Here is a 22,151-nt window from a genome sequence, read left to right on the forward strand (position 1 = left end):
AGTGCTGGGATTACAGGCGTGAGCCACCCTGCCTGGCCAATACAGTTTTAAATTAATGTTTACCTGTAATTTTATTTTTATATATATATAAATATTTTTATAATGTTTACCTGTAATTTTATTTTTATATATATATATATTTTTTATATATATATATATATATATTAGGCTTTAAAAACCCAAATCTGATTATACCTCCATGTCAATGCTCAAAATTTTGTTGGTACAAAAACGCTTTTCCTTCAAAGACAGTAAACCTACTGGACAAACACCCAAGTTAGTTTTTAGTAACAAATCTACTCAGTACTGTTATTAATAGTGTTGTTAAAAAATTGAGAATGAGAGTGTATTCTGTCCATCAAGAGCTGATGAAACATTCCAAAAATAATCCCAAGTTCTTCACCACTGATTCATCCCCAATTCAAAACTCTTATTGAAAGACTTTGGTGTCTCTCTCACCATTCACCTTGACCTCTACTTAACACCTAACACTCCCACATATTGCAGCCACTGGTAGGACTTCAGTATAACAAAAAAATAGTTAAAATATTCTAAGAGTTTTACTCACTCCCTCAAATATACATATAAAAAGTACTTAAATCATTTAATGTTGTTATATCTTCGAATCTACAGTGACTACAATGACTTCACTGAACAGGAGAAAATTTGGAGAAAAACTAAGGCTCCATTAATAATCACCCCAAACATCTATGAAAGAAGTAACACAGTGCTAGCAGTACCGCTTTACAACACCAACACGTTCCAAAGACATGTCAAGTATCCAAGTGGGAAAAAGCCTAAGCTCTTTCTTTTATCTTTAATCTCTCAGTCTTCTAAAAACACTATTTAAAACCTATATAAAGATGTTACAAGGAAATACAGTACTGAATCATTATTTCCCAAAAACCATCACGTTTTCTTTTAGAAGGTCCTGAAAACATCTCACAATATTTAATGTGGACAGTGTCCACACCAGAATACAATCACCAGTGTGAAATCTTGAATTATGGTTCTCCCCATTCTTGGTTGAACCTTTGCAATGATACCTCCTATCCCTCTGACTTGGCACAGTGGCCTTGACTCATTACCCTGCTCTTCTAGGCAGAAGTCAATACAGTCAACACCTTGGATGGGACATAATTCATTTAAAACATAACCATATTCATGACCAAAAGACTGAAAGACAAAGTGATAAGGCCCCTAGGTGGGTAACTGAGCAAAAGAAGAATTAGGGCTTCAGTGATAAACTTAATTGGGGTCAAAGTTAGAAATAAAACAGGAAGTAACTTCTAAGTTTTGTTTTTCTGTTAAGAGACAAGGTCTTGCTCTGTCGTCCTGGCTGGAGTGCAGTGGGTGTAATTAAGCTCACAGCAACCTCAAACTCCTGGACTCAAACGATCCTCCCACCTCAGCCTCCAGCGCAGCTTTGACTACAGGTGCATGTCACCACACCTGGCTTCTGTTTTAGTTTTCTGTAGAGACAGGGTCTCACTGTATTGACTAGGCTGGTCTCAAATTCCTGGCCTCAGGTGATCCTCCCACCTTGGCCTCCCAAAGCACTGGGATGAGCCACCACATCTGGCCTGTATTCTAACTTTTTGATTCCTTCTCTTGAAGACCTGGTCAATTCTGAATTGAGTTATATTCTGGGTAAAGAAAATAAAGAAAAAAAGGAAAAAACAATTTCTGGTGAAGAATGAGAGCGCCAATGACATAGAAAGAAGTAAGAGCAGTACAAGAAGAAGAGCAACCAGGATGCATCTGCCAAAGCCAAGGAGATACTGGGTGTTCACAGATTCGAAGTCCAACCAACCCAGACCTTGACTACACTGGGGTCCACACTTCCCACTAACAACTTTATCTCTGCAACCACAGAAATTACTGGAAATGTCTTAATGTCCCAGGAACTGGAAGCCACTCTGACAATAAAGTCAGTTTCATACACGAGTCCCCACAGACCATGGCAATAAGGAGACATGACAGCAAACACAAAGAAAAGTCATGCTTAAACATCTAAAATCAGTTTTTATGTCTTTCAATACCAGTCCAAAAGAAACAGAAACTCAAACACTGACCAAATTAGTGTTTATTGTGAAACACAACTCTGATTAGACAATTAACATCCAGGCTGCCTAAAAATAAAAGCAAGCTTCATGTAAACAAACCACTAATAAGCTGTTGCTTCTTCTTTGGAAAGAGGTTATTTATAAATCGCTGCCACCTAAAAACTGACCTGATTCAGTACTGTCAGACGGCAAAGTACACTTAGGCAAGTGGCAAATGACAAGGGGAAAAAATCACCTCACAAAGTGTGAGACCTCATCCTAAGTGTAATAAATGAACAAAACAGAATACTACACAACAAGACTATGAATTGTTTAGCCGAGATGTGCCACTGTACTCCAGCCTGGGCGACAAGAGCGAGACTCTGTCTCAAAAATAAATAAATAGCTAAAATGTAATGTTTATAGTTTCCCACTCATAAAAAGTAATACTAAAGAAAAACCTCTGAATTTGTTAAGTTAGGGTTCCTAGCATCAAGTATTCCATGTGGGATCTTAAAAACAACAGGAACATCAAGAAATCAGAGCACCTAGCACAGACCACCACTCTGGGAGACACTGGCTCAATTGCCTCTGTCCCCTACTGCAAATCCACCAGCAGAAATCCTTCAGAGATACATTCACTTATAAACAGGCTACAACAGGTGTAGAAAGATGTGGGTAATGACTGACCAGATTGTAACCCGTCTGAATCATAGAATTGAAAGAAAATAAGCTTTGCCAAGACACAGAAGCCAAGATTCCAAGCACTTTGGGACATGCAGTTCCACTGCTGGGATGTTTATTCAGAGGTGGCTGTAAGTTTCACTTCACCCTTTCAAGTATGTGCTCGGGGGCTGCACACCAACCGAGGGGGTGAAAAGAAAAATCAGATCAATCTGGCATGAAGCACTGGGCGAGGAGTGGAGGCCAGACAAGCTGGGCAGAAAGAAGAAGTACAGGAAGAGTCGTGAAGGGTGGAAGAGTTACCGGGACAGGAGCCTTCTGTGAAGAAGAGACTGCAGAAACACAGGGGCGAGGCGCCACTCTGGCAGGGCACCAACGATCCAAGTAGGAGATCATGCTGAGTTTCTTCTCCTTCTCATTGTGAGAAAGCAAACACACAGGTTCTTCTAGACCTAGAACACCAACCTTGACTTGCAGACACAATGACACAGATTCATAATGTCTTGTCCACAATTCCAAAATCAACTGACTCTGAAAATGAAGTATTTTTTCATAAGTTTGTTAGAACTACATTCGGTGGCAAAAGCAACCCTGAACCAATCCAAGATTATTTACAGTATTGACTCACTTGGTGAATATTCATATTTTGCTACAGAAATACCAAAATTTTGACTACAGCATCCTGCCTCAGACATCACAGGAGGTGTTACATCTTATGACACATATTCCATATTATCTGCCTAAAATCTGAGCAACTCAGTATTCTAACATCCAGCCATAATGATTTTAAGTAAAGTATTGTGGTGCTCCCAGATGCTGGAGCCAGTGAAGACTGGCTCATAAGGACTCTTAAGTTTTCAGGAATTTTGCAAGCCAGTTATTACCACATTCATCATTTAAAAATTAAGATAAATAAACTTACAGTTACATAAATTAAAAGCAAAGTAATAAATATGTAAAACTCAGCCAGGCACAGTGGCTCATGCCTGTATTCCCAGCACTTTGGGAAGCCAAGGCGGGCAGATCACCTGAGGTTAGGAGTTTGAGACCAGCCTGGCCAACGTGGCAAAATGCCCTCTCTACTAAAAATACAAAAATTAGCCAGGCATGCTGGTGGGCACCTATAATCCCAGCTACTCTGGAGGCTGAGACAGGGAGAATCACTTGAACCCAGGAGGCAGAGGTTGCAGTGAGCGGAGATCGCGCCATTGCACTCCAGTTTCGGTGACACAGCGAGACTCCGTCTCAAAAAAAAAACAAAAAAAAAAAAGGTAAAACTTCCTATCATCTGTGTTGCATTTTACTATTCTGTGTGGCCTTGGATTGTCCTAGGTCTGTTGTATCTGCATGGTGGAAACTCTATGTAAAAGTGTATGATGGTGTGTTTTCCAACTCCACACTCAGGGACAGCCCATTGGCTTCCTGAAATAGGCCAGGGAGGGAGTATGTACACCACAGAAATTGGCAAACACTACAAATCGGTCCCCACTCCTTCAGCCTCAGCTGAGAGTGGGTGTGAAACATTTTACTAACACACTATCACTATAAGCTCTCTTGAAACCATACGTGACTACCTTCCAGATCTTCCTATTTAGAAAAGGAGTTCCAGAAAACCACACTGTGTGTGGAGGGCAGAATGGGGAGGCAGAGTCCCCAGAACAGAAGCCTCAGGAACCACAGTGTCCTTTCCCATGGTCGTGCCCTCAGCTGCAGACCGCTGTAAGGCTTCTTCACGCTGCCTGCCTCCTGCTTCCCAGGACATTCAGTTACAGGTTATGCTGTCAAACAACAGCATGCATTAGAGCAGACTGCTCTGCTGCATCCCCAGGACCTAGAACAGCACATAGGAGGTACAGAGTAAATATCTATTGAGGGAATGAACAAATCCTCCAAAGCACCCTGTGGTTCACAACATACTATACTAAAAAAAAAAAAAAATGCTAAACATACTATCTGCTAAACCTCGTCTTCTAGCATGAGAATTCATGGAAGGAAGGAAGGTGGATGGGGAGAGAGACTACTCCAGTATAAATACAAAGATATAAGTATATAACGTTTCCTTTACTTGGCCAGGCATTGTGGCTCACACCTGTAATCCCAGGAATTCAGGAGGCTGAGCTGCCTGCTCAGCAGATGGCTTGGGCTTGGGAGTTCGAGACCAGCCTGAACAATATAGCAAGATGTTGTCTCTACCAAAAAAAAAAAAAGAAAAAGAAAAATTAGCCAGGCGCGGTGGCCGTTAGCCTGTAGTCCCAACTATTCGAAAGGCTGAGGTGGGAAGATCACCTAAGCCTGGGAAGCTTGAGGCTACAGTGAGCCATGACCATGCCACTGTGTTCCAGACTGGGCAATGGAGTGAGATCCTGTCTCAGAGGGGACCAGGGGTGTAATTTTTTTACTTTCTGATTTAAATAAGTTATTTTTATTGACTCTGGAATCTATTACTTGCAATATTGTTTCCATGAAAAAGTAAAGTTCCAAATAACCGATTTTACAATGAAGTTTTAGAAGACCCATTTCTGAATTGGAGACATCAAGCTTAAGTATATAGTCACCACAGCAACTTTTTCAAGATTCAACATTCTTAATTTAAGATATAAGTAAAATTTTAAAGCAAAAACAAAAAGCCATTCAAAAATTTACATAATCAGGCCGGGCACGGTGGCTCACGCCTGTAATCCCTGCACTTTGGGAGGCCGAGGGGGGCGGATCATGAGGTCAGGAGATCAAGACCATTCTCGTTAACACAGTGAAACCCCGTCTCTACTAAAAATACAAAAAAAAAGTTAGCCGGACGTGGTGGCGGGCGCCTGTAGTCCCAGTTACTCGGAAGGTTGAGGCAGGAGAATGGCGTGAACCCAGGAGACAGAGTTTGCAGTGAGCCGAGATCACCCCACTGCACTACAGCCTGGATGACAGACCAAGACTCCATCTCAAAAAAAAAAAAAACACTGAATAATCAAAATATTCCATAAAGCCGTACTGTGAATAACAATATAGAAAATTGTGACTGATTTTTAGAAGGCCACATTTCTTCTCCAATCTTAACCAAGTATTTAATGAGGCACGTGGAGGATGGTTTATTTATTTCCTAGGGAGAAACCTTCATCCTGTACATAACTGCAGTATAACTGATATTTTACACATGCTATCTGTATAAGAAACACAAATGCAAAGAGAAGGGAAGGACTTCCAGTGTGCTTAAGAAACGAAAACTATAAACGTTTCCTTTAGAGAAATGAAAATTCAAATCTCTCGACTCTGCAGTATGAGATATATAAAGCCATCTGCCCCAAGATAGAATCTATATTCCTGAAGGGACAACAAAACTCTCTCATTCTATATGAATCCTCTGCATATGGATTCTGAATTCATAGGCAGTCTTCCATCTCAACCTTGTACAAAACCCTGAAGTCCAAGAAGGCACAAACTTTTCATGCTAACAGCACAACCTTTGTCTCTTGCTCACATTTAGACCACACCTCAGAGGATCTGCCTTGTGTGTGATGTGTCAGATTACAGGGAGGAGGCCCCTGGGAAGTGCTGGTGCCTAAACTGCAGCAATTTTTAAGTGTCCACAAATGCAGTGTCCACATCCAAGGAAAACAACATTTATTTAACAACTTTCATTAAAATTAAGCCAATATTATATGTATTCATCACTACACATCCCATCCACAGAGAACCCAGAATAAGCAGCGTTCTTCAATCTTAGTACGCCTCGCTTTAAGAAAACCCACATAAAGTCAAAACAGTTCATCTTTACTCCACGTAAGTTTTTTGGGTGGGAAGGTGGGACAGGGTCTCGCTCTGTGGCCCAGGCTGGAGTGCAGTGGCATGATCATGGCTCCCTGCAGCCTTGAAGTCCTGGGCTCAAGCAATCCTCCAGCCGCAGCCTCCCAAGTAGCTGAGACACAGGTGAGCAACACCGCCCCTGGCCTATGTACATTTTAAAGTCAACACTGTTATAGGAACCACCTTATTCAGAAAAGTATCCTCAAAAACATTTTTAAAGAAAATGATATGGAATGAACAGAATGGAACAAAATAAAATAGAAAATATCAATGTACACTTTAAGTAGTAAGGTTGTTTGGTGTGTGTGTGCATGCACACACATGCTTGCATTTAGCCACTGGACTGCCAAGTGAAATGTATTTTTTACTCTAGGGTAGTGATTCTCAATGAGGGGCAATTTTGCCCCCAGGGGACACTGGTACTGTGTGAGACCTATTTGGTTGTCACAAGTGGGGTCAATATTATTGATCTCTAAACAGTATAGGTCAGGGAAACTACAAAACATCCTCAATGCACAGGACAGCCCCACACAACAAAGAATAATCCAGTCCAAAATGTCATTTGTGTAGAGGCTGAGAAACCCCATTATAGGAGACAACCGAAAAGTTAAAGGCCACTAACTGACCCTACACTTCATCCCATCTGCTGATCACTCCTGTAGAACATATATGGATTTATATGTGCATGCCTTAGGCAAAGTCTGATAATATTTACAAAGTAAATGTAACAATAGCCTCTTAATGGGCATTGTTAAAACATGGTTACAAATATTTTTCTTCTGATTATAAAATATCATAAGTGCTCACTGCAGACAACCGTAAAACTAAAAAAAACCATAAAGCATTGTGTCACACAATTTTAAAAAGATGGAACAAGGCATCATCATTTATACATCATTTACCAGAAAGTGATACATTCCTGTGATATACATATTGTGAATAAACTCACTATTTTTCAGAATTTTTGTTTAAACTTCACTGTTTTCACACAAGAACTTTAAATAAGATAATTCTCATTCAGGCCATCAGAACATGCTAAAGAGTTAGATGTTAGGGTTGACTAAAAAAATTCTAAGATGGCATGCAAGTGTACAAAGAACTCAACATTTACTTGCATCCATGAACTTGGTTTGTATTCATAAGGAATATTCTGACTTCTTTATTTAAAAGGCTTTTTTTCAAATTTAGAAAGAAAAAAAAATTAGCCAGACATGAGGGTCCCAGCTACTCAGGAGGCTGAGGTGGGAGGAACCCTGGAGCCTAGAAGGTCGAGGCTGCCATGAGCCATGATTATACCACTGCACTCCAGCCTAGACAGCAGAGCAAAACCGTGTCTCCAAAAAATAAAAATTAAAAAATAAAGGATTTTCTCATGTTTCTATTTAACATAAATAAAAGAATAACAGTTTGTAAAATCCTAAAACAAAACCTGATAAATAAGAAGAGGACTGAAAACTGAAAAGAAAAGAAGAAAAGACCAAACCATGAAAAGACAGAAATCTACTTGCTGTTCACCATGCATACTTATATAAACCAAAAACACAACTTAAAGCTCTTGTTGAACTTTTCTTGTGCAACCTGTTCCAGGCAAGGCCAGTATAATGGAAAACCAGAGAGTGTGAAGAATGGAACATAAGCTCCTCTTTGCTTTTCAGACTATGGAAGACATGCAACTATACAACATAAGAACAAACTATAAAGTGTTAAGTTAAAGGTTTATCAAAAATATTTTTTTATTCACAGTCTAAATTTTAGCCACTGTATTTAAAAGAACCCTAATTGCATTCCAAAGAAAAGTGGGTAAGTGCACTGTCACTAATGAGCTCTCAGGGCATGTGAATAATTTCAGGAGCAGCAGCGAGTATCCTAGGATGCCTTTTTTCATCATTTGCATTAAGCTGAAATTTTATCAGAAGGCCAATTAATAGTCAATGTAATAGCTTTGTGGAAAGAGCACTAAATTAAGTATGTCAACACCATATATTCAGTACCTGCTCCTGTCTGGCACTCATCAAGAAAATTACATGAGTGAAGCTTAATTCTCACAGATGATGGCAGATCATTGGCAACTCACAACAAGACTTGGTTGACAATTCGAGTTATCTTCAACATGTGGTAAAAATCATGACGTTAAAAGGAGTTTGGTTTCTGCAGATCTTTCACAGGAAGCTATAAAATAAATTTAAAAGGCTCCTAGCCTTAACTTTTCTTTTTGAATTCTGCATCTATTAACACTTAAAATTTGGGGGGGGGGGGGAAACATGTTTAAGTGAATAAAATTCACTAAAAACATAAGTAGTGTCCACATTCAAGGAAAACATTTATTTAACACTTTTCATTAAAATTAAGCCAATATTATAGGTATATACTTAGGTGCTATCAAAGTCCTCAAAAATCTAAATCATTCTATTTCTGAAATAACTAGGTCATTCTAGCTCTAAGTTTCCTTAATAATCAAAAACAATTCAAATTTAACTGCTTGGGGCATACGGCACTATATAATATCAAGTTTGTCCATCTTAAATGTTATTTACTCAGGGGGTTTAAAAAGAAACGGTTATATAATTTACTGGCTCAAAATAACACCTGTCTTTATAATACATTAACCCAGAGTTTCTCAAAGTGTGGTCCCTCCCAGTAGCACCAGCATCACCTGGGAACTTTTAGAAAGGTAAATATTCAGGCCCCATCAGTCCTGCGGAATCAGAAACTCTGAGGCTGGAGCCCAGAAATCTGTAATGCCACCTCAAGTTTGGGAAACTCTGTTCTAACCTTATAGAGATGCCAATTTGAGAATAAAGGACAAGAACAAAGAAAAACTTGAGTATTTATGAAGACTTGCTGTACCAAGCGACATCCATAAATTCATTTTGTTTAATTCTTACGGTAATGTTAGGATGTAGTAACTATTATTCTCATCTACACTGGAGCAACTCTGGCTTAGTGAAGTTAAGCCACGAAGCAGAGACACTAAGAGACAGTATAAAGCCCACCATTAACCACTACCACAAGCCACAGGCAAGAACAATTTCTCACACTTTCTGCTCTCACAGTTCCTGTACTGAGTTCATGCACTCAATATATTGCCAAAGAATTTAAGAAAAGGGGTTCTGTCAAGACATAATTTCAGTCTTCTATCACATGAGCTTCAAAACCCAACACACCCAACGCTGTTCCCTCTTCAAAAAATAGGAAGGGTGTTCATGGCTATTTGATTCCTCTTTCATCAGATTTTTATTTAATTACCCGACTGAACAATAACCTACATAGCCCACCTTACCTAATCTTTGCAACCTGATCACCTGTTCCGGAATCAAGCAAATTTCCACAACTGGTTCATCTCAAACCGAAACTTCAACATTCCAAATCTAAAGGGCAAGGTTGGAGGGTAAGAACTTAACAGATAACCTGGGAGTAGAGTTTTCAAAATAACATCTCTCTCAAACTCAAGTGTTAGGGCCAAACACCAGCACTGCCCCCAAAGCACTCGTCAACAGATACAAACATTTGGACACGGTGCCAGGAAGAAATCTGTTCACATGGACATTGACAGAAAAAAATATTATAATTGCCTTACAAGAAAATCATTTAAAACACCCTTAAACATACAGAAGAGGAGACTAATTAAACAAATCACTTTATATCCTTTTTCTGAGATGGAGTCTTGCTCTGTCGCCCAGGCTGGAGTGCAGTGGCGCGATCTTGGCTCACTGCAATCTCCACCTCCCTGGTTCAAGCCATTCCCCTGCCTCAGCCTCTTGAGTAACTGGGATTACAGGTGCCCACCACCACGCCCAGCTAATTTTTTTGTATTTTTAGTAGAGACGGGGTTTCACCATGTTGGCCAGACTGGTCTCGAACTCCTGACCTCAGGCAATCCGCCCGCCTTGGCCTCCTGAAGTGCTGGCATTACAGGCGTGAGCCACTGCACCACCTGGCCTTTATATCCATTTTAATTAAAACCTATGTAGTTATTAAAATATATATCCATAGGCAAAGAAAGGCAAAACTATGCCCCAAAATATTAACATGTGGTGTGACTTACTTAACATTGTAGAATTACAAGGGATTTATTTTCTGCTTGGCACTTTATCAGTTGCTTGCACTATAAGCACATCTTTAACGTAAAAGTATATTTATAATAAAATGAAATAAATACAATAAATAAAATATATGTTCTATACTTTTAGAACCTAACAAATTACCAACATATAGTAGCTGTTAATATTTTTTAAATGACGAAAAGTTGTTTTGCATTTTGAAGTTAACACTTTACATAAAGAGTTAAAATGTGGCAAATTTTAGGCCGGGCACGGTGGCTCTCACCTGTAATCCCAGCACTTTGTTAGGCCAAGGCGGGTGAACCACAAGGTCAGGAGTTCAAGACCAGCCTGTCCAAGATAGTGAAACCCCCGTCTCTACTAAAAATACAAAAAATTAGCCAGGCATGGTGGCGGGCGCCTGTAAGCCTAGCTACTTAGGAGGCTGAGGTAGGAGAATCACTTGAACCTGAGAGGTGGAGGTTGCAGTGAGCCGAGACTACACCACTGCACGCCAGCCCAGGTGATAGTGAGAGACTCTGCCTCAAAAAAGAAAAAGAAAAAAAAAAAGGCGGCAATTTTTTTTTTTTTTTTTTTTTTGAGACCGAGTCTCTCTCTGTCACCCAGGCTGGCCTTGCAAATTTTAAATAAAATAACTACTGCAAAATACTAAATGTACTAGATGAATATACTTCTATACAAAGAAAAAATAAGCACTTTGCAGATCATAGCAATTACCAACATCCACCTCATCAATAAGTTCCAGGGTTTCACTGGGAATAAATATATAGCTTTAATTTTCATTAGAATTAACAGAGCTGGCTTTCCTATTATTTCATTTTTTTTAAAGCTATTTAACGTATTGTTTAGGCTAAACACAACGAATGAGCACATTAGAATTTAGGACCATTCCAGAAGAACCCCTGACAGCCAGATAAAACACAGTTCTTACTGTCAGAACACAAATGAAAGAATCTGAAAACGCAAGGAATTATTTAGCCCATCAAAAACACAAAAGCAAGAAATACTTTTTAAATGTTTAGCTCACTCTAACAAGTTACTTTTTATAAAATTTAGCTACTCAATATTTGATAATGAGAACACAGAAATTTGCCTAGACCGTGGCCGATGAAACTTAAACCTTCATGCAAAGTTATGGATTGTCTGACATTACTGAAACAGTTCATCAAAAAGCTAGAGGGACACTCCCTTTGTCAGCCTGTGCCCATTAGCAGGTCAATTCAATGGACATTAACAATTAACAGTAATTTACAAGAGGAAATATGTAAAAACTGGATTACTTACTGCGCTTAGTTTCTTATAGTCATACAAGCGTTTAAAAATAGAACACTGGGGTTTCAAAGTCACATGCATAGCATTTTTTTACAATACATTTTGAACGTAAACAATATAAACAATCTGCCAGAATTATGCCTCATCATTTTTCCCTTTGGGAAGGCTATAAATGTTACATATACCATATGTATTAAATAATTATGACTAGAGATAATCATAGCACACATAAAATATAGGCATCATTGCCAAGAACTCGTTGAGATTTATTACATTGAGATATACAGCTTCTATGCTCTGCAAGGAAATCACATGTTTAACTTTAACATTACACAGAAAGGATCACTGAAGGCAGGGGAGGGGAGGGTAAGTACTTGGGTGAGTTCCCAATCGGACAGGCTATCACTGAACGTGCTTTTCTCTTCTTCCCATGCCATGACCTGACATTTATTGATCAAGTGGTGACTCCAATTAAAATGCTATTGCTTAATGATGAGAAAAAATGCATTATGCAGACGGAAAAAAAAAACATATCTCAGGCAATGATGATGCTTAAAAACTTTAAGCATTAAATTAACCAGCAAATTCTGGCCCTAGGTGTTGATAATTACTGAAAAAATGGCCTACATTATGAAGTGTTAACATAAAAAATTCCCCATGATGTCATAAATATTGTTGTACATCAGTGGGCTCTAAAAGCTAACCAGATGGTGACAAGCAAATTATACAAAGGTATGGACACCTTCGGACCACTGAGCTTCTACTGATCAAGCACACAGTCTTTCCATTTGATATTTTTTAGTTAGAGCAGTTAGGCTATACTTCAAACATTGTAAGCAATAACATTAATTAATCCAGGAAACTCCATTTTCTGTAGGTCACAGGCAGGCTCTTTATGTCTTCATTTGTCCATCTCATTTCCTACAGAAGTTTTCCCACTGTTTAAAATAGTAAGGGCGGGCGGACATGGTGGCTCATGCCTGTAATCCCAACACATTGGGAGGCTGAGGCAGGTGAATCACTTGAGGCCAGGAGTTGGAGACTAGCCTGGGCAATGTGGCAAAACCCTAACTCTACTTTAAAAAAAAAGAAAAAAGAAAAAAAAGCCAGGCATGGTGGTACGTGACTATAGTCCCAGCTACTCAGGAGGTCAAGGCACAAGAATCGCTTGAACCCAGATGGTGGAGGTTGCAGTGAGCCAAGATCGCACCACTGCACTGCAGCCTGGGCAACAGAGCAAGACTCTGTCTCAAAATAAAATAAACTAATAAATAAAATAGCGTGGTCATGTATGAAGGATATTTTAAGATAACAGAAAAAAATAAAATAGCATGAAATTAACTACCACCTGGCATTAAAATTTCACCCTAAACACAGCAGTCACTCAATGAATGTGGTTTATGAACAATCTTCCTCGACATTCCAGTGTCTTCTGTGGGGAGACTTACCATTCTTTTCTCTGATTCCAAGGAAAAGGCCAGGAACTAAAAAAAAAATGGGGCCACAGAGAAGGCAGCCTTTTACTGGCTTTAGTTTTGCAAATACTTTGAACAAAAATTACAGTCACTTGCTACAAGTCTTTCTTTGGTCTCTATCACGTTCCAAATCCAATTCCTGTTCAGCACTCTCAAAAACAGTCCACTTTCAACTACTTGGACAGGGATAATCCAGGTCTATCCATTCTTAGACCTTACGTCAGCCAGAGTCCAAACAAATCGAACAGCGGCTGCGCCAGCATTTCCAGAGAGTGGGCTGCAGCAGGAAAACAAAACTGCAACCAACGGGTAACTCAGAGCTCGACAGTTGCATTTCTTTTTGTTTGTAGCCGATATTTTTGCAAACAGTACAAATCTTGATCTGATATGTTTTTCATACAACTGTGATAACATAGATAATTCAGTATTCTGGAAACTGCTAGCAATAGAACTTGTTCCCATGAGAAATCCTCTGAATGAGGAGCTCTGTGGGGATTATGGGGATGTGTTTCAACAGAACTTGGGTGGTTGCCTTTAACTTAAGAGTACCTCACAGTATAGTCTTATTTAATTAATATACGAAACACTATTTTAAATAATTTTTTCCTTTGAAGGTCTTAGATTTTGATGGACCTCATAGTCCAACATCAAAAGTATATAAAAGCATTCTCTTATCCATAGTCCGTTTTTACTTTTCAGAGATGAGATTCTCTTCTCTTCTGAAGTCCTACAAAGTAGCCCACAATTCACCAACACAAGGTAAGAATGGGATCTGGTTTTTGTTTCTTTGTTTTGGCTGCTGATTCCACCGAGATTCTGTATTTTGTCAAAAGTTAGCCGGTCCCTGCAGCCCCACCCCATCCATGCAGTTGTATTTTTTCATGACATTGATTACCAGTTTAGTGACAAAACATTTATAACATACCCTAAAATACACTCAATTACACAGTGGTTAGAGTTGTATTTGGAGGGGTTTTGCCACTATCTTTAAAATTTTCATCCTACTATCCTCAAACAGGAATAAACTTCATTGAAACTTCATTTCAAAATGTAAAGTCACCATGTCTGTCTTTCAATGAGGCATACTCTCCCACTGTCTCCTTTTGTGGCTGAGGTGGGCTGTGTGCCTCTGAGCACACAGAAGGTAAGAAGGTTCTGATGACAGCAAAAGCATCCAAGCCCTTCAAAATTTCCACTTCTCCTCCACGACCACGCCCAGAAAGCTGCACAAGCAGGAACCATCCAGCATACAAATGTAAGCTCCAGCCAAAAAGAATCATGCTGCTTTAATCACCGAGAGCCTTGCTGGACCTTCTCATATCCTGGCTGAATACATTAAAAGAAAATCTCACAGGCTACATGAGGTGAATCACGGTCCACTGGTTGATTCTTTCACAAACATCTGGAGCACATGAATGTGCGAGGTAGGGCTAGATGCACATATGCATGGTGAGGAGGACACCATCCTTGCACATCACCACAGACAGGTGGGTCACTGCCATGTGCCCTGCACCTTTTATCTTTGAGACAAGATCTCACTCTGTCACCCAGGCTGGAGTGCAGTGGCAGGATCACTGCCTCAAAGTCCTGGGTTCCAGCGATCCTCCCTGCTCTGCCTCCCAGGTTGCTGGGACTACAGGCATGTACCACCATACCCGGCTAATTTTTACATCTTTAGTAGAGACAGGGTCTTGCCATGCTGCCCAGGCTGGTGTCGAACTCCTAAGCCCAAGTGATCATCCCGGCTAGGCCTCCCAAAAAGTGCTTGGATTACAGGCGTGAGCCACACCTCACCTGGCCTGCCAGCCACCTTTAATGTACTGGAATCTATACCGCCTGGAAAGAAAAACACCTTCCTTTTGAAAAAAAAATTAGAATGCAAAATAAAAATTTTCAAGGAAATCATTGCTCACAGAAGCTTAAGAAAAACAAATGTCCCTCTCCTCAGGGCTCACTTATTTTACAGTCACTCCATATTTGCAGATAATTAGGATTTCCTTGCAACCCAGAAAAAAATAAATCGTTGTGCTCTTTTAACTATTAGTTTAAAAATAAAACAGCAGGAGTACAATATTAAAAGACTTCACTTCAAAAACAGAATGCTTTTCATTATTTTAATAATCTACTCATTTTTCACCTATGCATTATTTTAAAAAACACGTCTGCACAATCCCAATCGAAAACATCACAGATACAGTGTTTTGTATTACATATGCCCTTCACTTTCAAGCATGAGCAAAAGCTCCACTTATGCAGGGCATTTTAATGCCATAAGTAGTAAGAGAAATTCTCTCATATTTACCCAGCTCTCCTAAGTCCAGTTACAAAAATATACTAATTCTGTATATGCAAAATGTATACCAAAAAAGACTAACCCAAAGCAACTGAAATGATCAATGAAACCTCATATGAATTACAGGACACACTGCTTGACTATGAATGCTTGGATATGAAAGTTCAAAGTCACAAAATTTTGCACATCCACCTGTCAAAGGGGTAAGAAGGAAATGCTCATATCCCGAAGCAGTGCCCTGTTCAGTTCCTCCAGGAAGCAGGGTGGGATGCAGCAGGCCCAGTTACCAGCATCACCAGCTCTACCTGTGGACTCAGTGAATTTTAGCCAACATCACTGCACAACTAATCCATCAAAATGTCCTAAAGTCATATACAACATACAGAGTCACTTCTTAACCCACTGTATCCATCCACTCACTCAAATGAACACAAATAACAGACTCTAACAGGCCGCCTCAGGGTCAAAGAGCCTAGGAATTCACTGACCCCACCTTTGATTCCAATTGCAACAGCCCTTGGGCTGGAGGTTTGTGGAGAGGGCTGAGAAATTGCCCCAAGCAGAGAGCCTCCTGCATCCCTGACTCCTGCCTGGGACCAAAACTAAGAGAGAAGAATAGTGGCTCATGCCTGTAATCCTAACACTTTGGGAGGCCAAGGTGGGTGGATCACCTCAGGTCAGGGGTTCAAGACCAGCCTGGCCAACATGGTGAAACCCCATCTCTACTAAAAATACAAAAAGAAAAATCAGCCACGCATGGTGGTGCATGCTTGTAATCTCAGCTACTCAGGAGGCTGAGGAAGGAGAACTGGTTAAACCTGGGAGGCAGAGGTTGCAGTGAGCTGAGACATCACCATTGCACTCCAGCCTGGGCAACAGGAACAAAACTCTGTTTAAAAAAAAAAAAAAATCTAAATTTACTTTTCAGGAATCTAATTTTTAACTATTGCCTACGACCATGACTAATTTTAAGTCTGAAGAGACCTTTAACAAATGGACTGAAAAAACACTTAAAATATCAAAATTAATATCAAAATGCATTGATGCAAAAGAAATGACAGTTTTTAATGGCAAAAACCATAATTACTTCTGCATCAACCTCATATAACAGTAACACCTACTGAAACTACGTCAATGCCAACTTGAAGTGACTTTGTCCTTAGACGAGGCAGCCACTTCGAATGCTCAAATGCCCTATAAAATGATGCTACATAATGAACTAAACAACGTACTATGTGACTGTACTTAAAGTAGACAGGCCCATCCTGTGTGACCTCCTGGCAAAGACTTAGCAGAATGGAGGTATATCGCCATTGATCCACCAAGCCTAGGAAATGTTCTCTCCCAGTCAGCAGCCAGGTTCAGAGTGATGGAAATGACCGAAAATGACTACCTGAGTGCTGTGGTGGTTGCCAAACATGATTCCTAGGTCAGAACCATGGAAGGGGCTGGTTAAAGGAGAGCTTCCTCCCCAATCTCTGAATGTGAGTGCACAGAGCAGAACCCAAGAAGCCATACAAAAGTATGTCCTGGGTACTGTGATTGCCAGCAATGTTTTGGATTCAGAGAAATTAAGGCCTTTGAAAGTCTTTTATTAATAACAAACAATAGAATTTCCATGACCAAGTGGAGGAATAACTGTAAAATTGGGGTATGGGATAAATAAATGGCAAATTCTCAGCAAAACCACAAAGAGGGAAAAGGGGATAAACAGATGAGAAAACTGTCTTGCACAGCACAGCACACGCAAGATACTGGCATGTTGGGTTCTCATGAAACATGCTAAGGAGAGCAAATCACCACTAAAGACAACTTAGGATGAAAACAGAAGCACAAAACAAAAAGCAAGTGTGAGATAACAAAGGCTTACATGAATTGAATGTTGGGGTTTTAGGAGAATGGTTTGGGTTTTTATTTTATTAACCCCCCTGGATCAAATGAGCTCAACACATAAATATGCAATGTTTTTGTTCAAAAGAGGTCTAAGACACTTACCCCAACACTTACAACACTAAAAAGGATGCTATGGAATTCTCCTGAGCAGATCCAGTGGCTGGCATCTTGAGGCTCTGATAAGGTAAATACTACAACCGCCTACTGCTATTTTATGAATTTTACTGCTAGACTAGCAATGCATTTAATGCACAAATGCCAGCAATTCCAGGCCAGGATACAAAAATTTATTGTGGATGTGCTTTAAGTTAATGTTGATTCCAACAGTTTACATTCCACCAGCCATTCCAGTGCCAATTAGCACCTTAAAAATTGTGTGTAAATATTCGAAAAACATGTTAGCAATTAAAAGGAGGAAATATTCCACATTAAAATCAGGAAGAGACTTTAGGTTAAATGCTAAAAGGCAACTGTATTCTCAAAACATCAAGTTTTTCACAGCATAACGCAAAATGTTATATGCACTCTAAAACGAAAATGTAACATGTAGATCCTGTTTAAAATTCAGTAAATGCCAATTATTATTTACTGCTTTCAAAGCTAATAGGTTCTCTAATTGAATATAAGGTTTTAAACTTTTTGCATCATTAACTTATATTCCATGCTAGTAATGAAGTGTTGACAAATGCTTTCAGTGTACTAAGAATGTGAAAGATTCTGAATGAGAGTAGCTTAAGATCTTTCTTTGTACCAACTTTTAATGAAGGCCTTTTTTAAACAACAGGAAAAATTAAAATGTCTAGCACATGGTTTTAATGCAAGCTTTATTCTTAAGTAATTTAAAAGGGAGGATATAGATTTCTCATAACTCAAAGACTTTAAATTCTATGGAAAATAAATCTAACAGTCAGAAATAAGTAATAGAAACACAAAGAAACTTAATACTAGTTAGAATGAAGTCCAATGACAACTCAGCGGCCTATCGTTAGGAATCAGAATCTCACAGTATTAGTGCCCATTTTTAAAAAAATTATCAAGCTTTAAAATTGGAACAAAAATGATTAATATGAGGAATGGATATATTTATATTAAAATCAAATTAACTTTTCACAATGAGACAAACAGCCAAAGGCACTCATTCATGAAGAAACATCTAGACATCGAATACTAAAATACTGAGATGACAGAGTCTAGTATTTCAGAATGTATTACTTAACTGAGTAATTAGGTACAGAAATTCAACGGGATGGAGGGATGAATGCACAGAACACAGAAGATTTTAGGACAGTGAAACCATATTGGATGAGACTACAATGGTGTCATTATAAATTTGTCCAAACCCACTGAATGTACACCACCAAAAGTGAACCCTCGTGTAAACCATGGTCTCTGGGTGATGACAATGTGTCCACGTAGGTTCATCAACTGTAGCAAATGTTCCACTGTAGTGGGGGATGTTGTTAATGAGGAGGGTATGCAAGTTTGTGGCAGACGGGGATATAAGGATATTTCTGTACCTTGCACTCGATTTTGCTGTGAACCTAACATTGCTCTAAAAAATAAAGTCCTTTTTCCTTTAAGGCACTTTGAATGTTACCTTTAAATACACGAACTGCGGTCCCATTCCATCTCAACAGAATCATACAATCACTTTTTTACTTGAAAATGATGGGAAGTTTTTCTTCTGTTTTGGAATTCACTTAGAATACAAAATCTTTTATGCTGCCTGCATGGGAAAATGGTCTCCTAAGAAAATTTTGTATCAGAAATAACTGAGGAACAAAACAAAACAAAAAAGGTACAGGATCATAGAATAAGTGATACTTCAACTTTTGCTTTAAATATTAGGAAACATTAAACTAAGCTGAATCATGAGCTGTATGCTTATCTTTTACATCATTATTTAAGTGTCCTGATTTTTCTGACACCCTCAATATGTATTAGTCTTTTCTAATCCTATGTATCTTACAAGGTACCACTTTATCCAAGCTCTGGTGGTACCCTCCAGTCTCTGGGAAATACCACCACCCACCCACACCCCTACCTACCTACCCCCCATCCAAAGGAGTGAGCCCTGGGGAGGCACAGGTGTCCTGGATGACTCCACCCAATCACCCACAGCCACAGGCACCTTCACTGTCATCACCCTGCACCACCTCCTTCTAGCCACTGCTGACGAGATCAGGGCTGGACCCTTTGATCTAAGTGGAACCAACTAGATTCTCTCTCCACGGAACTTGGAGGTAGGACAGAGAGAGACATCTCTACTTGTGGCTAGAACTATCAAAACGAAAACTCAGCAACATGCGTCAGACAAATTGTAACAAGGAAATAGGTAAAGAAAGCAACTCAAGGGAAACAGGAATAAAGCAGAAGCCCAGAAGAAAGCAGAAATCGGAGACTGAGTGGAGGTACTGCTGGAGTTCTCAGTGTCTTTCTAGTTCTTTTTTCCCTTAACTTGCGATGCTGGTTGAGGTTATGAAGAACCCCGGTAGTACCGTTACAACAGTATTTTTCTTTTCTACTAAAGCTAAATTAATCTGGCTTTTGTTATGTGAAACATCAAGAAACTCAATTGAATATAGTCTAACATCCTATGTGCAAGGAGAATTTAAGACACAACTGGGCTACCTCCAATTCCTTTGCTTAAAGAATTTAGATGAGCGAAGTTAGTGTTTATTTTTTCTGTCCATGTCTGTTGCAGCCATGAACTTCAAGAGTTACCTAACCCTCCCACATAAAACCACACAAACCGTTTCCTTTCCCCTAGACCACTGTCCTGTACTGGGCTATGTTCTACACCCTAATTATGTATAAAGGGATACTCCTGTTCACAGATTTTATATTATCATACAAAACCTTTCTAGACACAGAGATATACCTGTTTCTATCCTACTCCCAAGTCAAGCCAGGTGAGATGTCCTGTCCTTTAAATCCTAACAGGTGGTAAAGGAAGGTATAACTGCTGGAGTTATATGTTCTTCCTCAGCCAATAGCTCAGCAATGTTCAACAGACCCAGGGGTCCACCCTGCAGAGAGGAATGCCCACCGTGTAGCTGACTTTCTGCCAGAAAACACTGACTCCATGATCTCTTCGTCTTTACTCTTGCCAAAGTAGGCCACTCTTCCTGCTAGAATGTGTGCTTATCTCCAAGTATGTTGCTTTTAGGGAGAAAAATAGGTTATAACCAACCAAACGACTTGACAAGAGGGAGTGTGCTCTATTCACTTTTGTATCATCAGTACCCAACACATCATACAGAATAAGGTATATGCCTAGAAAATAGTTATCAAACAGAATAACTAGAAAATACAAAAGAGCCAGGGTCGGTAAAATCCCAGCATTTTGGAAGGCCAAGGAAATAGGATCGCTTGAGCCCAGCAGTCTGAGACCAGCCTGGGCAACACAGAGAGAGTCCCATCCCTACTGGTTCATTTTTTGTTTTTTTTGTTTTTTTGGTTTTATTATTATTATTATACTTTAAGTTCTAGGGTACATGTGCATAACGTGCAGGTTACATATGTATACTTGTGCCATGTTGGCGTGCTGCACCCATCAACTCGTCAGCACCCATCAACTCGTCATTTACATCAGGTATAACTCCCAGTGCAATCCCTCCCCTCTCCCCCCTCCCCATGATAGGCCCCGGTGTATGATGTTCCCCTTCCCGAGTCCAAGTGATCTCATTGTTCAGTTCCCACCTATGAGTGAGAACATGCGGTGTTTGGTTTTCTGTTCTTGCGATAGTTTGCTGAGAATGATGGTTGCCAGCTGCATCCATGTCCCTACAAAGGACACAAACTCATCCTTTTTTACGGCTGCATAGTATTCCATGGTGTATATGTGCCACGTTTTCTTAATCCAGTGTGTCACTGATGATGGGTTGATTCCAAGTCTTTGCTATTGTGAATAGTGCCACAATAAACATACGTGTGCATGTGTCTTTATAGCAGCATGATTTATAATCCTTTGGGTATATACCCAGTAATGGGATGGCTGGGTCATATGGTACATCTAGTTCTAGATCCTTGAGGAATCGCCATACTGTTTTCCATGATGGTTGAACTAGTTTACAGTCCCACCAACAGTGTAAAAGTGTTCCTATTTCTCCACACCCTATCCAGCACCTGTTGTGTCCTGACTTTTTAATGATTGCCATTCTAATTGGTGTGAGATGGTATCTCATTGTGGTTTTGAGATGGAGTTTCACTCTTGTTGCCCAGGCTGGAATGCAATGGTGCAATCTCGGCTCACTGTAACCTTCGCCTCCCAGGTTCAAGCAATTCTCCTGTCTCAGCCTCCTAAGTAGCTGGGATTACAGGTGCCTGCTACCATGCCCGGCTAAGAGACAGGGTTTCACCATGTCGGCCTGGCTAGTCTCAAACTCCTGACCTCAAGCAATCCACCTGCCTCGGCCTCCCAAAGTGCTGGGATTACAGGCATGAGCCACTGCACCCAGCCTCCCATCTCTATTGTAAAAAAAATAAAAGAAAATAAAATTAGCTAGGTGTGGTGGTGTGCATCTATAATCCCGGCTACTTGGGAGGCTAAGGTGGGAGGACTGCTTGAGTCCAGGAGGCTGAAACTTCAGTGAGCTATGATCAATGCCACTGCACTCCAGCCAGCCTGGGT

General features: G+C 39.9%; 1 protein-coding gene across 50 annotated transcripts in view; it reads right to left on the reverse strand.

Moving 5' to 3' along the window:
• Window positions 1-22,151, reverse strand: part of PARD3 (par-3 family cell polarity regulator) — a 717,956-nt gene that overhangs the window by 433,353 nt on the left and 262,452 nt on the right. For 10 of the 50 annotated variants that reach the window (XM_077946186.1, XM_077946194.1, XM_077946182.1 and 7 more), the window contains exon 3: window positions 13,306-13,341. The exons of the other annotated variants lie outside the window; for them this stretch is intronic. In XM_077946186.1, coding sequence (XP_077802312.1) covers window positions 13,306-13,341 — 36 coding nt within the window. The remainder of the gene's footprint in view (window positions 1-13,305; window positions 13,342-22,151) is intronic. 50 annotated transcript variants of the gene reach the window in all.

The sequence above is a fragment of the Macaca mulatta genome, chromosome 9 (genome assembly GCF_049350105.2).
Source record: "Macaca mulatta isolate MMU2019108-1 chromosome 9, T2T-MMU8v2.0, whole genome shotgun sequence".
Lineage (NCBI taxonomy): Eukaryota > Metazoa > Chordata > Mammalia > Primates > Cercopithecidae > Macaca > Macaca mulatta.